The sequence below is a fragment of the Lactuca saligna genome, chromosome 5 (assembly GCF_052625555.1).
Source record: "Lactuca saligna cultivar CGN05327 chromosome 5, ASM5262555v1, whole genome shotgun sequence".
NCBI classification, from domain to species: domain Eukaryota; kingdom Viridiplantae; phylum Streptophyta; class Magnoliopsida; order Asterales; family Asteraceae; genus Lactuca; species Lactuca saligna.
The window spans coordinates 293,168,186-293,188,618 of NC_136421.1; the positions used below are offsets into that span (position 1 = coordinate 293,168,186).

At 37.6% G+C, this 20,433-nt stretch overlaps 1 protein-coding gene across 1 annotated transcript; it reads left to right on the forward strand.

Annotated features, from left to right (window-relative positions):
- Positions 1-1,820: 1,820 nt before the first annotated feature.
- LOC145046872 (uncharacterized) lies at positions 1,821-4,455 on the forward strand. Its single transcript, XM_078995131.1, has 10 exons — positions 1,821-1,914; positions 2,024-2,076; positions 2,194-2,595; positions 2,637-3,128; positions 3,210-3,291; positions 3,652-3,703; positions 3,762-3,851; positions 3,951-4,076; positions 4,160-4,212; positions 4,304-4,455. Exons 1-10 carry the CDS (start codon positions 1,821-1,823, stop codon positions 4,453-4,455), a joined length of 1,596 nt encoding a protein of 531 aa, XP_078851257.1.
- Positions 4,456-20,433: the final 15,978 nt, after the last annotated feature.

A 20,433-nucleotide genomic window follows, 5' to 3' on the forward strand; every position in this document is an offset into this window, starting at 1 on the left:
CGAGAATTTGTCGCAATGAAAGATTGCATTGAGAATCATGCCATGTCGCTAAAATGTGTGCCTCGATGATAATAAATGAATAATTATTTTAAGGTCGAATCCAGATTATTCATCGTAATAATATCAAATAATAATAATGCTAAGACTTTGATTGAAATATTTAATTGGAGTATATTTTTATAAAAATGAGAGATTTTTACAGAATTGTAATTAAAATATTTGTACTTTCAAAATTAAAATTTCCAAGAGATAAAATTGGTTTTCATAATTTGTTATGACTTTTACAAGAGATTTTTTATAGAACGTATTATAAATACACTAGAGTATAAAGTTATAAAAAATAGTATTAGTATTTAAGGTATCAATTTGAATATATTTTAAGACTTTAAAAGTTGGAAAAATAATCACATCGGATTTAACCACTTCCTATAGCTGTTGAGAGCATATTTTTTGAAAAATCAAGTCTCATAAATCATCCATGCTTATAGCTGTTGAGAGCATATTTTTTGAAAAATCAAGTCTGATAAATCATCCATGCTTTTCCAGGTTGATGCATATCAGTTTTCTTGAGTTGTTTCTATTTATCCAATCAGTCGTTTTCGGCAGTTTGGATCATGACAATGTTGAGATAATTGATATCTTATTCTTCAAACTTATAATTCAATATTGTATCCTTTTATGTTCTTAATTTATGTTTATTATTTATCTAGAATAGTTTGTGTATTTGTATTGTTAGATATTTGCAGGAGGGGTTATTTGTGCATAGTTGAAGAAAGATTTGGGCTAAGGAGTAAAGTCGGATCATATCAAGAACACGCGGGTTGTATTTGCTATAGTCGGGTTGACCTGGTGTATAAGTAGATACGTGTGTGTGTTTTTGGTCATTATTCACTGTTCAATCTTCTTCTGTGAGGGTTTCTCTCTTCTCTAGTTTCCTTTCTAAGTTCTTCGATAGAATCTGTAATCACTCATTGTCCGATTGAGTGTTCTTGTTCTGTTTGAGTTTCTTTGTGTTTAGAGTATAGATTAGAACTTATATCTGAGAGGGAGTGTGATTGTAGTGAGCTTTCTTGTGTAAGTAATTGAAAACCAATTGGTTCTTACTTGAATAAGAATCGTTGATGTTGTGATTTCTTGTGTGTTCATGTTTTTTAGCTTTTTTAAGATGGTATCAGAGCCAGGTTCAACGTTTTTTTGTTGTTCTGTGTTAGAGTTTCTGATTAGGGTTTCAGATTTGAGGGTGTGTCTCGATCTGGCTTTGGTTTGCTTCCGTTTGGTTGTAGTTTTGTTTAGGGTTTGTCCGTTAGTTTGCGTCAAGATCGTAAAGGTTATTCTTGATCTGATTCAGATTTAGCAGTTGTTTCTCCATCAATTTCGGTGTTATCTTGTCACGATCTTGGGAGTAAACATTCAGATCTTGTATGAGTTGGTTTAACTTGAATTAATCTCAACACATACATTATCTTGACGGTCAACGTCAAGATTGTGCAAACAGGGTTTCATTAACAGAGTTGGTGTCTGGCATTTGAATGCCCTATGGTGGTCAGTGGTAGATTTTTTGATCTATCGAAACAACCTTGTTGCTTGCTGTGCAATTTTTTTGTGGATCACTATAAGTTCTCGCACACTTTTGCTTCTTGTTTCGTGTGGTATTTTTAGATCTATCATCTATCTGCTAATCTTAGTTGTTTTACGTTTGTATATCATCCTGCTCTGGTCTTATATGATTACGAATCTGGACTGATTTACAGAAACTGGTTGTAAACTTCTAAGGTTAGGTTTGGATTCATGATTTTTCTTGTCTCTAGTTCTTGATAGTCATGACTGGTGAAACACCTGAAGGATCTACTTCTGGTAAATCTAAAACAATTGATTTTGATGATCATTTGTATCTTCATCCTTCTGCTTATACTAGTAGTACTATTATTAGTTTTAAACTACTAGGAACTGAGAATTTCATAGTTTGGAAAAGCTCTATGACTAGAGCTTGGAAAGATAGAAATAAAAAAAGGTTTTATTGAAGGTACTGAAGCTCAGGATAAAAAGGATCCTATTAGATCTCTTAAATGGGATAGGGTAAATGCTATTGTTTGTTCTTGGATTCTTAACTCCTTGTATGAAAATATCTATATTGGGCATGTATGCTCTGAGTTTGCTTTGGATATTTGGAATGATCTATGTCATACTTATTAGAAGGCTGATGGGTCTGTTGTTTTTAATGTCCATCAACAAATCAATTCTATTTCTCAAAATGGTTTGTCTGTTTCTGATTACTTTAACAAACTTGATGGTCTTTGGAAGGAATTTGATAGTCTAACTAAGTGTATAGAATGTGTTTGTGATGCTGTTGTTCAGTCTAAAAGTCATTCTAAGCTCATGAAGCTTATGCAATTTTTAAGTGGTTTAGATGAGTCCTTTAATCAGGTTAAGAGTCACATTCTGCTAATGGAACCTTTACCTGATGTTAAAACTGCCTTTTCTGTTGTGTCTAGAGAAGAGTCTAATAAAAAAATGGATCTACTTCTGTTATGGCCAACAAAAGTAGTACTTCTTCATCTTTTGGTGGGAAACTTAATGACAACAGAAAGTTTAAAGGTAGAAATTAGAATTTGATTTGTAAAAATTCTGGTATAAAGGGACACACAATTGAAAAGTATTATAAACTTATTGGGTATCGCAAAGATTTCAAATTTAAGTCTGATTCTAATAAGGGTTCTTCATCTGGAACTGCTTCTCATGTTAGTTCACATGGAAGTGATGTTTTTAATTCTTCAGTATCTCATTCTGATAAGTCTGAGCAACATTTTCTGACAAGTGAACAATTTTCTAAAGTTTTGGCTCTTCTTAATGAGAAACAATCATCAGAAGATGTTATTGGAAATGCCAATATGGTAAGTATGAGGTGTAATAATGTTTCTTTTAAAAATAATAGTTGGGTTGTTGATTCAGGAGCTAGTCAACATATGACTGCCTCTGAATCACAACTGTTTGATATGGTTGATGTTTCCAAATTGAATTTAAAAGTGGATCATCCTAATGGATCCACTGCCAAAATTGAAAAAATTGGAAACATGAATCTTTCAGATTCTATATGTTTAACAGATGTTTTCGTTGTTCCTGATTTTCATGTGAATCTCTTATCTGTTCATAAGTTGTGTAAAGAAAACAAATGTAAAGTTACTTTTGATGAGAATAATTGCTATGTTTAGGATTCTCTCTCCAAAAAGACTGTGAAGACTGGTAAAGAATTTAGAGGTCTTTACTATCTTGAAAATAACAGTTACTCTCTAGGTAGGTCAAGCATTGTTAATTATTCTAAGTGTTTTGTCTCTAAACTTACTTGGCATAATAGACTAGGTCATCCTGCTGATAAGGCTTTAAATGTATTAAAACCTTTTCTTAACTTTGACCATGAAAATGTTATGCCATGTGAGGTTTTCCATAAGGCTAAACAAACTAGGGAACCTTTTCCATTAAGTGAGCATAAGACTAATAAACTTGGTGAACTTATTCATCTAGATGTTTGGGGTCCTTATAAAGTTCTTGCTGTTGGTGGTTTTAGATTCTTTCTCACTATTGTTGATGACTTTTCTAGAGCTACTTGGGTTTATCTTTTAAAGTCTAAAAATGATGTTTTATTTTGTTTTCAAGAGTATCATGCTTTACTTGAAAATCAATTTAGTGTTAAAATAAAAACAACCAGGTCTGATAATGGGTCTGAGTTTGTGAATTTTAATATGAAAAATTTTCTTGAAAAATAGGGATATTATTCATCAAACTTCATGTGTTCATACTCCACAACAAAATGGTGTTGTGGAGAGGAAGCACAAACATCTTTTAAATGTTTCTAGGTCTCTTTTATTTCAATCTGGTTTGCCTAGAAATTTTTGGGGAGATGTTGTTCTTATAACTGTTTTTTTAATAAATAAAACTCCCTCTTCTGTATTAAGTGGTAAGACTCCTTTTGAACTTCTTTATAATTGCGTTCCTGATTTTGGTAAAATCAGAGTTTTTGGGTGTTTGTGTTTTTCAACTAAACTAGATGTTAAAGATAAATTGTCTGAAAGATCGGAAAAGTGTGTTTTAATTGGTTATTCAAATGTTAAAAAAAAGGATATAAATTGTTTAGTCTTGATAGTGGAATTTCTTTTTTCTCCAGGGATGTGAAGTTCTATGAGTCTGTTTTTCCATTTAAAATGGCTTCAAAATCTGGTGTCTTTTTAGATTCTCTTGAGTCTTCTTCCTTGAGTGATCATTTCCTATGATGAAATTTTATTGTCTGATAATCTTGATGATAGTCAAGATTCTAGAAGTTTAGATGGTACTAATCAGGAGGGTGATATTAGTGTTGATCATCCTGTGAGTGCAACTGATTCTAGTTGTGAAGGTAGTTTTAATAGAGCTGCAACCTTCTTTGATCAGGAAGGTTCTCCTAGTTGTGAGACAATTGGTTGACAATCTGATCCAGATTCATTTGAATCTCTGGATAATTTTGAGGAAAATATTGGTACATTACTCTCTGATAATCAATTTTTGAGGAGGTCTCATAGAGAACCTAAGTTTCCTAAAAAGTTTAGTGATTTTGTTATTGAAGGAAAATATAAATATGAGATTGAAAATTTTGTTAACTATTCTTTTTTGAATTCTGAAAATAGATCTTTTGTGGCTAATCTTAACAAAAATTTTGAACCTTTTTCATATTATGAATGTAACACCGAAAATTTTCAAAACTAAAATTTCATTTAAATTCGCTTTGATCTTAAAACACTTTTTGTAAAAATCTCATTTTTGGTTTAAGTTACAAAAACATAACTCCATAATCAAATAAATAGTAATCCAGGATCCTCTTAAAACATAACTATTTATGTGGTGTGTACAATCGAGCAGGTGTCGTCCCGTGATCCTGAGAAAACCTGAAACACAAAGCACAAAATACTATAAGCACGAAGCTTAGTGAGTTTCTCCAAAATACCACATACAACACATACACCACTCAAGGTTACAATATGACCCTTTGGTCGGTGTGTATCAGCGGAACCCTCCAGTTCCGTATCGTTGGACCCTCCGATCCGGTCTGTATCGTTGGACCCTCCAGTCCGGTCTATAAACTCCGCATAGCATAAATCACAAAGACATGATGCATAGCATATCACATATCACATAATACTCAATGTAAGCACATAATACCCTCCGGTCACACATAACTACCACTCAAGGTAATGTATAGTGAGAAGACTCACCTCAAACGAAGTCAGATGAACTCTCGTGCTCAACGTCCCGACCTGGCCTCCATATGTTATTCAAATAACATCCCCGATCAATACTCTCTCATTGTCTCAGCTCTAAAGATTGGGTAGAAGACCATTCTACCCTTCCTTGAACTCTCTTAAGTCAGTCTTGACCAAAACCCTAAAGTCGACGAAATTTAACGGTCAAATTTCGACCCGACTCGTCGAGTGCAAATGGGAGACTCGGCATGTCCACACATGTCCACTGAATCCTCCTTCTAGCATCGCTTGACATGTCGAGCCAACCCCTATCTTGACGAGTTACTCCTGGTATGAATCGAGGGGCAACCCCGACTCGACTCGTCGAGTCTCTCCATGGACTCGGCTAGTTTCCTCCATAACTATGCTCATTCGACCTTCTGAGGCCAGATCCGATTTACCAACTAGTAGATCTAACCTTCTATCACTCAAAAGTCACATAAAGGTTCAAACTTTACGTTCATGTAACCCACAGTTAGCCATAGATGGAGAAATAACCCTTAAAATTATCACCTAAGCTCCAAAGTCATAAACGACTGCATAAAGCTAGGAAATAGGGACCCTCTGGACCTCTCAAGGTCCAGATCTGATGATATACACATAAAGGGGACATCACATACTCTAGATCTCTTATCAAAAGAAGAGAAGAAACCCTAGATTCATGATATCTATCACACAAACGAAGATGAACATGAATCCTTACCTCTTACAGCAGCTCTGAACGAAATGATGGAAGATTTGAGTCCCACAAAACAGTCTAACACGAAATCCATCCTTCCCCTTGCTAGAACACACCAAAATGTGATGAATTTACCCTCCTCTTGCACCACAAGCTCTCTCTCTCTGTTCTCTAGGGTTCATCAGGGTATAGTGGCCGCAAATGAAGGCCATAAGGACCTTTAAATTGGTCCCAAACTCGAGAAATTAGGGTTTCTCTGCCCATCACCTACTCGGCGAATCCCTCTTCAGACTCGTCGAGTCCACTCCTCAAATCCGTGTAAAAACCCGTCTCGACTCGACGAGTTGGATCCTTAACTCGTCGAGTCTCTCCTTTAATCAAAAGATTAAACTACACAATAATAACCCTGAAAATCCAGATGTTACAATTCTCCCCCACTTGAATTAGATTTCGCCCTCGAAATCATCCCTTAATCACACATAGGTTTAATCATTAACCCCAAAGGCACTATCGAAATGATCTTCGTACCATACTGATATTTCCTCTATGGACATCTGAAGCCACATAGAACCTCCAAAACCAGAGTTTAAACCAACTCTTTCGCCGCTAAAATACCCCTTCCCAATAACCGGAAACTCTAGTGGCCTAATCTGCCACCAGACCGCCTATGTGAGCGATCACCATGATTTTTGCTCCTCGAATATCAACCCAGTTTCCTCACTGGTTGTTTGATTTCCATAAGACCACAACCAACAACCGACTATCTCTCCTCCAAGCCGACCATGCTAAACATATGAATCACGCCCCGCGAATAGAAGGGTTCACACTCCACCGAGGCACATCTACTAGACTGCTATCAGAAACCCTCCGGACAAAGAATCCCCCAACACTCTGTGCTTAGACACAAAAGCATAACCATGCTCGCTCAGAAGTGTCCTCAAACATCCCATTCATAAACCTCAGCTCCTAATTCCATTTCCCTTTAACACCACACGAGGTCTGACCGTCGTCTATCCGCATAACTCTTTTGACAGCTCTGGCCGTCAGCAACCTCTGCCTGACCTGTTGAATCTGCTCATCATTTGAAGCACCATCTTTGTACTACCCATCACACACTGCCCTACCTCTCCCCAACAAATGGGAGTCCGACACCTCCTCCCATACAACAGCTCAAAGGGTGGCATACCAACGCTCGAATGATGGTTGTTGATATATGAAACTCAGCCAAGGGTAAGTACGTGTCCAAACTCACTCTGAAATCCAATAGACATTCCCAAAGCATGACCTTGAGCGTCTGAATCTTCCGATCGCCCTGCCCGTCAGTCTGTGGGTGGTAGGCGGTATTAAAATGCAACCTTGTGCTCAAATCCGCATGGAATTTCTTCCAGAATCTGGAAGTGAAACGTACATCTTGATCTGAAACAATCAAGATCGGTACTCCGCCCCGTGATACCACTTCCCTCAAGTACAACTCTGCCAGGCTCTCCGCAGAAGAGCTCCCACCGACTTCCTCTTCGCATCAACTATCTCGGCTCACGTGACACACAAGTCACAAAATTCTCAAATGAAAACTACAATCCAACCGCAAATCGACTTAGCCCTGACAGAGACGGAGACCCCAGTCTCGCCCCTGGTCCAACCACCATGCTTCAAAACTCAATACTAGGGCTACTCAAGCCTAAAACTCTTCTGCATGATACACTAATCGGAGAACACTCCACCATCACACTCTCTTGCTGTCTAGTGGGTACAATGGCTCCCTACAACATCACGACAGGCTCTGACTAGTGAGTACTACGACTCCCCGTAGCACCACAACACCAACTGACTAGTGAGTACTACAGCTCCCCGTAGTACCACGACTCCCTCTCTCTAACTTGTGAGTACTACAGCTCCCCGTAGCATTACAACACCCTCTGACTAGTGAATGCTATGGCTCCCCGTAGCTTCACCCCATACTCTCATTCATATTACAATGCCACACTACGTCCACTAACTCATGCTCCATAGACTATCATAGGTAGCTACACACACCTGCCCCACATATGTATCACAGACTCTGGCGGCAACCGCTATAACAAAAATACCTACCTTTGCGGAGATCCTGATGGGTTTTGGTCATAAGACATCCTATGTGCTCATACAAACCCTAATGCTTGGATCTAGGTTTCTCTATTGTACATGCTTTGAATCCAAGACTATAAACCCTAATTCTAGCATACATATAATCATATTAACATGAGAATAAGTTTATAGTGTTACCTTGATTGTTATGTAGCAATAACAATCCCAATTCCACCTTGGATTGACTTTGGAATGCTTAGAGTCACAAGTGTCACTCCTCTAATGGCTCACAAACACCATAAGCAAGTGGAGAAGGTATAAAGAGAGAGGTGAGAGGTTAGAATTCGTATCTAGGACCTCTTGGGAAGGGATTCACGAATTCATGACCCTAGGGGTGTTTATATAGGTGTAGAGATAGGGTTTCAGTCATTATCCTTATCTAGTTGATTATCCATTAAGCAACCAATAAGATAATCCTTGAATCCTTATCATACTCGAATTCTAAGGCTTTCCAACCTTAAATTCTCCCACCATATAAATAAGATAATCCTTACCTTATTTTGTAACTATCAGATAATTACAAATCAGCCCCTCTAGTTTAATTAATTACATTTGATCACAAAACTAATTCTTAATTAATTATTGACCAATATTAATTAAACAAATATGATTTCTCCTTTAATATATTATTCCTATAACATATTAATAAATCATATTATCCTTTCTCTCTTTATTCATTTCTCCAATCAAGTTGCTTTGGTGAAGGCAACCCAAAAGGACCATGCACCATCGGGTCAAGTACATACCAAAATAGTTATGGACTTAGACACTAATCCAACAGTCTCCCACTTGGATAAGTCTAGCAACTATTCTGCGTATGACTTCAGATCCCGATCTGCAATCGTAGCTTTCCAAAGCCGTTGTCAACTCTGATCATATCAGATACGCGTGTCCTTAGATAAGGGATCATATATTCCTCCATTCTAGATATCGTATGAGATATGATTTCTAATCATTCTCTTTGTACTATATCTCGATTTCCAATTTATGACGACAGACTTATTGAACAAATCAAATTAGCCCTAGCCCGGCCGAGCATTTACGTTTGTCATCACTAAACCATCGAGGGGCCCAAAGATATCGCTTTTATCCTACTTTGGATAAAAGGAACGGATAAACTTTGATACAATGCTCGCTTGCACTCACTCACCGAATTACACACAGCAATATGTTTTATAACACCAAGTTACTGGTGCGTTTACATATTATCAATGTGCAACCGATCAGCAAGATACAACTCACACATCTCGGTTTCAAGAATATAAGATGTTATCGTCTCACTAATCACTCGAGATAGTGATCCAAGTGAGCGTGGGTTTAATCCAATGCTCAAATCATATTCATAAGCACTCATGAACGTTGCAGCAAACATTTGCTTATGTCTAATACTCTTTTAGACAATCCACACACCAATTCACGACAATCTTCATTCATATCTACTTCCAACATATGAACGACTGTGGCCCGTTTGAATAATCCGATTATTCTTAATAAACTCAATTATTCTGGAAGTCAAAACATGCAAGGTGAAACACAAGAATAATACTAATCCCATATGGCCTCAAACCTTTGAGTATAAACAAAACACGTTTTATTTATCACCATATCGATTACTCATTATTTGTCGTTTCGGGTAATCAACTTCTTACTTGAATTCCAACACTTGTCCCATGCTCCTAGCATGCACACAATGTTTACTTATGGTTCTTACTTTTGTGAAATAGACAAATTGAACACGTTTCCAATCCTTCTCATTTTACAACTCCAAATCCATTTTCTTAAGTGTAAGAATATCAAATTCTCGCTACTTATAGAATATGCTAGATTCTAACACTTTATGCAACGATCCTTTCGTAATGTCACTGCACCAAAGTCACAAAGACTATTGCCAATGATATTACAAAGTCCTATATCGGAGATTGTTATAAGACAATTCCTTAGATATGATGTCTCTCACTCAAAGTACATTCCTTTGAACATGCTTTTGCATAAAAGTTTCTTAATCTAGACATAGATTTTCAATATTTACTTCCTAATATGGACACACTTCCATATTTTCCATATGACAACTCATTTCTTAATAGAATCTTATATATTCGTAATGATGTCGATATTGTCCATCCAATATGGAAACATTTCCATAATTTCCAATACTATACTTCCAACTACTCACAAGCGACCAATCCTCGTCGAACTTTGGATTGTCCTTTGATAGTTGTTTAATTATTTTAGTCAAAACCAATTCTAGTCCCTTTTCCCTCTAAATGCACTAGACATTTGGAAAATTTTAGAATGGTCAAACATTAAAGCATTTGCAATCGATCCTATACCCATAGCGTATGGGACACGATGCACAATGTTTTATTTGCTATGTTCTCAAAATTCGAATTGTGAAGAGGAATGCCGTAATCATAATCGAAACTTTAAGAACACACTATGTACCCTTGATGAAATTTATTAACATTTCACAACCTAATCCTTTAGATTTGAAATGAAGCATAATATTCTCTCCCTTAATTATAGCAAAACAACTATTCCATCCTTACAACTTTGCAAAGAATGACTCTTGTTTTCTATAATTAATATTGCCAACTTGCAATACTTTCCTTAATAATCATACAATCATAACATTTATGCTCCCACTATCATGATGATTATTATAAAACATAACACTTATGCTCCCACTAGCTTCGACATGTATTCATAAACATCTTAACTTTCAGAAAAACAATACTTATTGAATTTCTTAAGTTCATGTTTCTAATACTTAGTGCTTTGATAATCTTTTTTTATCAAGGCTTCTTGAACTTATACACTTTTGCCTTAGATAGTTCATATGTGTGTCTTAACGATTAAGACTAATTGCCAAACCTCACAATTCAAATTATGGAAAGGGATGTCGTAACCATGATCGAATTCGAGAATGCAATTTTACAATCACTATCTTTTAAAATCTTTCTTAGTGAAAGCATTTTCTCACAATCATTTTCATGAAGGAGGAAATCTTATGACACGTAGATTTAAACGGTGTATGTGTTCCTATCCATGTGAATTTGTTAAAATCCAAAGTTTACGACAAATTCAAACTCATATGGATCGATCTTTCTTAATCTTGATTTCTTGCCTTATGGTAGCACAGCTGCCCACCACGTCTTCCAAGTAGTTAAGTAGCTCACCTTTTCCTATCAATGTACTTTCCATTGATCAAGGTCCTTGCCTTTTATGCATTCAAATGAGAACTCATAGGACTCACATGCGTAGTTAACTCGATTGGATTGGCACAGAAACAAAATAATATCTTTACGATAGGTTGTAAACCTCAACTCGTGTGCTAGTGATGATCGATAAGGCTTATTTGATTTGTTCTTGAAACTTTTCAAGACTATTAAGACTCCCACTGACTCCTTGACATATACGATTCTCTTATCAAAACATTTCTTGACAAACAAATATTCAAGAGTTAGTGTAGCTTATATCAAAACAAAACACTTCATAATTTTGGTCTTAGTTGGTCTTTGTCTTATCCAAGACATCACAACTTTCCACAATTGATGAATGTTATAAACCTTCTTAATACTATTCACTCAATGTCACAATCTTGACTTTAAGACTTGTTTTGGAACGAAGTATGATTGACTTCTTGATTTGACCATTTCTTCAATCTTTGATTCCTCTTCTTGGACATACAATTGTACCAAGACTCATTAGAGGATCAATTGAGATATGGTTCTTAATCATTAAGACCTATCATAAAGCATAAAAGCTACTCTCCCTTCTTCTTAGAATGGAGAAACTCTTATCTTTCTGCCTACTTGATTCTTCTTATTCGTTTTGCTATTGATCTAAACCCTTTAATCAATTCAAAATTACACTTAATCTTGTAAGTGTAATCATATTTACTAAGCCTTTAGTAAATCATGACGAATATCTTTGTTACTCTTATGGTGAACTTGATCAACACACAACTTTGTGTACTCGATCTCCTAGTCCTTCACTTGACACTTTGTCAATGAATTAGTCCAATTTCCAAATACGAAATTTCTCATTCATCATGCAACCAAGTTGCGTGATTCCAAGTTTCTGTCCAATTGAAACTTGGGCGATGAGAAACTCTCCCTATTTGGTAAATTCTTGACATTTCCATAACTAAGAATCATATCCATTCGTTGTAGAAATATGCAAACATCAATTTCCATAACGATTTCATTGCAAGGAAGTAAACAAATAAATAAGTCAAACAAAATTTATTTTATTTATAAAAGCAGCGGAAAATCATTTGTCCTTACAATGCAAAATCTATTGAAAACTATGTAAAAAGAAAATTTCTAACAACTCTATCATAACTATCTAAGCTGAAAATCCAATCTTCAAGTCCATGCAATCAAGATCCATCTCTTGTGATTAGATTCATCTTGCTCTCTTATCAAGCTTCCTTTCTTTTTATCGATCCTTCAAAACATTCAAATGCAATCTTATCACATCATGTATTAAGAATCAATGAATATGAACTTAATGGAGTTAGATAGTGGATTCTTACCTAAAGCGTAGTCATACTTTTGACTCTCCCATCTCTTAGATCTCTTAGGTAAATAGGGCAACTTCGTCTCCAATGCCCCTTCTCTTGGCAATAAAAGCAAATTGACTCTTTTTGGAACAACACATGGAACTACCTCAGACATCGCCTTTCTCTTATGATCAAACTTTTCAATCATTGCATGTCTTTCATTTCCATTGTCTATATCCATAGAGGTCTTGAAGGTAGATTCACCAATCAACTTTGCTTTTCTATTGCGCCAAACCATTACTGATTCAGCAGCAACAAGCATATAGGTGAGATCTATAAGGGTCACGTCTTAGCTCATCATATAGTACTCTCTTACGAACTTACTATATGAGTTGGGAAGTAACTGAAGAACCCAATCAACAGCCATTTCCTCACAGACAACGGATCCCAACATTCTTAATCTATCAATGTGTGACTTCATCCCTAAGACGTGTGCACACACCGACTTGCCCTCTTTATGTTTACTTGCCAATAGGGCTTGAGTGATATTAAACCTTTCAATTTTACAATCTTGTGGGTTATGGAGAATAATTGGAGGAGGAGGAGGAATTGAAGCATGATTTCTTGTTCCTCGATCGAATCGTGGAATATCATCTTCATGTGGAATGCTTGTTCCACGGGACTTGAGAAGACCATAGTTGTCGAACTTTGACATCGGGAGAAAAAACGAATTCAAGTTAGTTGATTGATTGAGTCCTTGGTAAATCACCCAAATGAAATTCCAAGGCTAGGACCCAACACAATATCCTACAACTCGGGAGAGGGATGCCGTAACCCAAATTGCAGAACATTTGAAGGTAAGTGAATGACGATTCACTAATTTCCACCATGAAAAACGAAAAAGAAATTTAAGTTTTAAATCTATGAAAACTCCTAGATCCTTTGAGATTCATTGAACATTTCAATGGCATGTTTAAATCTCGATATGCCCCTCTTGTTTGTGACTGGGATGCCGAGGATCACAAAGCGGGTGTGAATAACCATGCAAACTACATGGTGCCCTCACATGTTACAATCACCTATTCGATGTGCCGGTAAACCACACATGCTCCACCGAACTATGACAAACATTGAGTCACCCTTTGCTACCTTTGCTTAGAACCATTTAGTGTGCCGGTAAACCACACACGCTCCACTAACGTCTTCGCAAGGGCACAAAGTGTAATTTCATGGAATTGCATCAATTCACTTTTGCCTAAGTAACTAAGATTGGGAATTTGAAAAACATTTAGTTACTTTGTATTTCATTATACTTATAATGGAAGGTTTCGTCCTATCCTACCCGTTCGGCTAACGACCTTCCACTAGTCAAGAGTGCGGTGGGTAAGAGTGGATACCCATTCAATCGCCATTTTATAGGCAATTTCCTTAAACACCCCTTATAGACCAGCTTCGTGAATGAGGCCTACTAACGGTAAGACTGACTTTTACTCATACATATATATAATGTTAGATTTTTAATGTTATATATAGTATAGGATGTATTTTACACTTTTAAAATACTATGTGGTTAACTTTAACAATTACACTTTTAATTCAATTAAATGGTTAACCTAAACTTTTATGGATTTATTAAACCTCTTTTAATTATACTCCTTAATTAATTAATAAAACCATAAGGTGTGGTTTGAACTTTTCAAAACATTACTAGGGTTTTAGAATTTAACATTTCTAATTAAACCTTTTAATCAACTTTTAAATTCCAAAACTTGAGGGCAAGTTTTGAAACCTTTTTCAAAACATTAGGGTTTTAACTATTTAAATTTCAAAACTTCAAAACCTTTAGGTTCAAATTTAAACTATAAAACCTAAAGGGGAAAATATGAAACTTTTCACAACAACAAGGATCAAATAACAAATAATCTAAACTAACATTTAGTTACATAATTATCCATATTTGATTTGTTTAATGATTTCTTGCAAAACAAATTATCAATTTACTCAAAATAATTAATCAATTATCTTATAAGGAAACAATTATCTTGTTAATTGATAATTATCTTTAATTAGATCAAGAATATAGTCATATATATCATAAAATCATATTTATATTGATCTAACATGATAAGGTAACTATCCATATGTAAAAACAGCAAGAAATCCCGAGATAAGCATTATCTGACGCTCGAACTCGCCGAGTACCACACTGTACTCACCGAGTTGAGGTTTACTCGCCGAGTACACTGTGGTACTCGCCGAGTTCCTCAGCCATAAAGCCCAAAAAACGATTTTCCAGTTATACAATGCATCAATACAATTGAAACCAAGCTAGGCTCTGATACCACTGATGGGTTTTGGTCATAAGACATCCTATGTGCTCATACAAACCCTAATGCTTGGATCTAGGTTTCTCTATTGTACATGCTTTGAATCCAAGACTATAAACCCTAATTCTAGCATACATATAATCATATTAACATGAGAATAAGTTTATAGTGTTACCTTGATTGTTATGTAGCAATAACAATCCCAATTCCACCTTGGATTGACTTTGGAATGCTTAGAGTCACAAGTGTCACTCCTCTAATGGCTCACAAACACCATAAGCAAGTGGAGAAGGTATAAAGAGAGAGGTGAGAGGTTAGAATTCGTATCTAGGACCTCTTGGGAAGGGATTCACGAATTCATGACCCTAGGGGTGTTTATATAGGTGTAGAGATAGGGTTTCAGTCATTATCCTTATCTAGTTGATTATCCATTAAGCAACCAATAAGATAATCCTTGAATCCTTATCATACTCGAATTCTAAGGCTTTCCAACCTTAAATTCTCCCACCATATAAATAAGATAATCCTTACCTTATTTTGTAACTATCAGATAATTACAAATCAGCCCCTCTAGTTTAATTAATTACATTTGATCACAAAACTAATTCTTAATTAATTATTGACCAATATTAATTAAACAAATATGATTTCTCCTTTAATATATTATTCCTATAACATATTAATAAATCATATTATCCTTTCTCTCTTTATTCATTTCTCCAATCAAGTTGCTTTGGTGAAGGCAACCCAAAAGGACCATGCACCATCGGGTCAAGTACATACCAAAATAGTTATGGACTTAGACACTAATCCAACGAATCCACCTTCTTAAATAATCCCTCTTGATGTCAATACTCGAAGGGCTCCCACTGGAACCGTAGATACATGATACACCACTAGTCGTCTCAAACTCAAGATTCTAAATAACTCCGAATTAGGAACATTATACCTGGGTACCACTGAACACCATTTCAGAACATCATGATATCCTGCCTCAACCACTGATATCCTACTCCCAGCATCATACAGATACAACAATACATTTCCTCTTAACCCCATAAATAATTCTTCATTTTTCCCAATGCGCAACTTCAGTGTATCTCAAACACTTAATTGGAATACAAAGAAAGCGCTAACGCTTCAGAACACGTTGATGATCCTCCGAAACCCTTTACCCTGCTGCTCAAAATCCAAGCAAGAGTACACAAACCGGCCCGGGAGTTGGCTGCTCGACAATCTTCTATCCACCCCAAAAGGGGCGTGCATAATCCATACTTCGACCCAAAAGTTCTCAACTTCCCATACCATCATTACGAGTCTTCCACTTGAAACGACCCTGACCACCACCGGATTCCTGACAATTGGCCACCTGTCGTGGAGACACCCATCCTTTCTCAGACACATATCACATGCATTATCTCGCTCTACACCTTTCCTTGATCACTAATGACCCTGGTCTCATGAATTCGAGACGCAGGTTTCTGTATCCAACCCCTAACCGCTCTTGCACAAATCTCTGGTTCCCACAATAAAATACCCGGTTCTCCCCCAATTAGGGTTCGAACCATCACCAAATGACATATCAACACTCTACCCCACAGACGGTTTCCTCCAGAAACATCGTTCCTACGCTTGGAAGGTGCCACACAGTGCCCAATGATCTCCCTATGCAGAGATCAAGAAACCTCAAATACCCTAAATCTCCGAAGAAATCCTCAGGAACTTCTCAACCCCCGTTCCAACACGTGAATCATCACGAGAATAGGGACTCACTACCATACTCAATGCCCATCATAAACAGAAGAGCCACCGCTCTGATATACTTGAATGGGTTACCCTATGATACCGCTACCACACGCCCTACTATACTCAATTAGGGTACAACGTGGTCCTTGACCATCTCAGTCCCCACTAACCTGCTCATGGTAGATCATTTCCTTGCGGCAGACATACTGCCTGATACTCTGGTGAAAAAATCGTCATCAATGTCAACCCGTAAGGTTTACTCCTAAACCCAAAACTGAAATCTCACGCCTCTCCTACTTCCCATAGGAGACATAAATAGAACCCATCAAGTCACAGAAGGTGACATCTCTTCCATCGGCTGATTGCTCACTCAGACCGCAATCCCCCATAATTTTCTGCTCTACTAATCCCTGAGTCTTGCGACCACATATGAAATCTTATCAAGATACTCTGAATTGCTCTCAACCTCCCTCTCAAGGGATGCCTCTTTGGACTCAATCTTCACCCTCAGGCCTAAAACCCCATCGCACCCAAACTCCACTAATCAATCCTGATTGGACAACTAGAGGATCACACACGTCATTTGCTAAGAACCATGGTACTCAGACCCTAACATCTCTTCTCAATCTGCTACAATATATGGTACTCGAACCATAACATCAATTCCTCAGTTTGCTCCGATGCATGGTATACGAACCATAACATCACTCCTCAATCTGCTCCGATGTATGGTACTCGAACCATAACATCACTCCTCAATCTGCTTCGATGTATGGTACTCGAACCATAACATCACTCCTCAATCTGCTCCGATGTATGGTACTCGAACCATAACATCACTCCTTAATCTGCTCCGATGCATGGTACACGAACCATAACATCACTCCTCAATCTGCTCTGATGTATGGTACTCAAACCATAACATCACTCCTCGATCTACTCCGATGTATGGTACTCGAACCATAACATCACTCCTTAATCTGCTTCGATGTATGGTACTCAAACCATAACATCACTCCTCAATCTGCTCCGATGTATGGTACTTGAACCATAACATCACTCCTCAATCTACTTCGATGTATGGTACTCGAACCATAACATCACTCCTCAATCTACTCCTTAGAACCTTCAGAATACTCCCTGTATCGAGTATGGGTCCTCTACTTTCGGTAGTACGGGCCCATACTACCTGCCACATCTACCCATACTTTCCACACAGACCATCCCAGAGCTCCTAAGTAGCTGCTCAACCTTCTCGTTCACTAATTCCGCCACGCGTGCTCGCTCCTCAGCGAAATGCTCTACTCCGCCAGCATACACATCTGGCTAAGGTTACTCCCTTGGCTCTTCCTTGGTCCTCCCACTTTTCCATAATCAGCTACTGAAGAGCTCCTAACGATGCCAACGATCTATTTCCTGAATATCGTCATATTCACTTGGTAGCTGACTCCCATCATCGAGAGTTCTAAAAAGCATGAAGCAAGTAGCGTTCGAGCATCGAAGAATACATAAAACTTGCTCTGGGTGATAACTCTGCTTGCTCTGCTCATTCTCAAAAGTACCACCAAACTCTGCACTCTACCCCTCGTGGGTTCTAACTATTCTTTCGATAAGCACCACAACACTCATCTAGGTATCTCTCCTAGATTACCCCTCTACTCAAATCCCCTAAAAGGATTCCAACTGAATACTCTCACTTATCACGTTCTCAAAAGCACATCACATATAACAACAATCTCCTAGGCTAAGGCATCACAAATCAAGCCACTCTAGTCCTAAGATATGAAATACCTAGCCTGTCTCTAGCATGCATAATATCTCATAAAATGTATCATAAATATCTCATAATACAAAAGTAAGGGTATTTTGGGAAATCACCGTTCGGGCTCTGGCTGATTGTACACACAACTCTTTATTGCTTTCTCTTTGAACTCTTATTCAATTTTAGAAAATCATTTCTTTGAAAACCTTTCTTACTTCCTCAGTTTGAGTCCAGATTACCCGAAGGTGCATCCGAATCCCTCAAACCAAGGCTCTGATACCAACTAGTAACACTGAAAATTTTCAAAACTAAAATTTCATTTAAATTCGCTTTGATCTTAAAACACTTTTTGTAAAAATCTCATTTTTGGTTTAAGTTACAAAAACATAACTCCATAATCAAATAAATATTAATCCAGGATCCTCTTAAAACATAACTCTTTCTCTGGTGTGTACAATCGAGCCGGTGTCATCCCGTGATCCTGAGAAAACCTGAAACACAAAGCACAAAACACTCTAAGCACGAAGCTTAGTGAGTTTTCCCAAAATACCACATACAACACATATGCCACTCAAGGTTACAATATGACCCTATGGTCGGTGTGTCTCAGCGGAACCCTCATTTTCGTATCATTGGACCCTCCGGTCTGGTCTGTATTGTTGGAACCTCCGGTCCGGTCTATATCCTTGGACCCTCCGGTCCGGTCTATAAACTCCGCATAGCATAAATCACAAAGACATGATGCATAACATATCACATATCATATAATACTCAATGTAAGTACATAAGACCCTCCGGTCACACATAACTACCACTCAAGGTAACATATAGTGAGAAAACTCACCTCAACCGAAGTCGGATGAACTCTCGTGCTCAACGTCCCGACCTGGCCTCCTCCTATTATTCAAATAACATCCCTGATCAATACTCTCTCATTGTATCATCTCTAAACATTGGGTAGAAGACCATTCTACCCTTCCCTGAACTCTCTTAAGTCAGTCTTGACCAAAACCCTAAAGTCGACGAAAGTTAACGGTCAAATTTTGACCCGACTCGTCGAGTGCACATGGGAGACTCGGTGAGTCCACACATGTCCACTGAATCCTCCTTCTAGCCTCGCTTGACACGTCAAGGCAACCCCTAGCTTGACGAGTTACTCCTGGTATGAATCGCGGGTCAACCCCGACTCGACTCGTCGAGTCTCTCCATGGACTCGGCGAGTTTCTTCCATGACTATGCTCATTCGACCTTCTGAGGCCAGATCTGCTTTACCAACTAGTAGATCTAACCTTCTAGCACTCAAAAGTCACGTAAAGGTTCAAACTTTACCTTCATGCAACCCACAATTAGCCATAGATGGAGAAATAACCCTTAAAATGATCATCTAAGCTCCAAACTCATAAAAGACTGCATAAAGCTGGGAAATAGGGACCCTCTGGACCTCTCAAGGTCTAGATCTGATGATATACACATAAAGGGGACATCACATACTCTAGATCTCTTATAAAAAGAAGAGAAGAAACCCCCAGATTCATGATATCTATCACACAAACAAAGATGAACATGAATCCTTACCTCGTACAGCAACTCTGAACGAAATGATGGAAGATTTGAGTCCCACAAAACAGTTTAACATGAAATCCATCATTCCCCTTGCTAGAACACACCAAAATGTGATGAATTTGCCCTCCTCTTACACCACAAGCTCTCTCTCTCTCTCTCTCTCTCTGTTCTCTAGGGTTCCTCAGGGTATAGTGGCTGCAAATGAAGGCCATAAGGACCTTTAAATAGGTCCCAAACCTGAGAAATTAGGGTTTCTCTGCCCAGCACCTACTCAGCGAGTCCCTCATCAGACTCGTCGAGTCCACTCCTCAAATCTATGTAAAAACCCATCTCGACTCGACGAGTTGGATCCTTAACTCGTCGAGTCTCTCCTTTAATCAAAAGATTAAACTACACAATAATAACCCTGAAAGTCCTGATGTTACAATGAAGCTTCCTTAGACCCTAATTGGGTTAAGGCT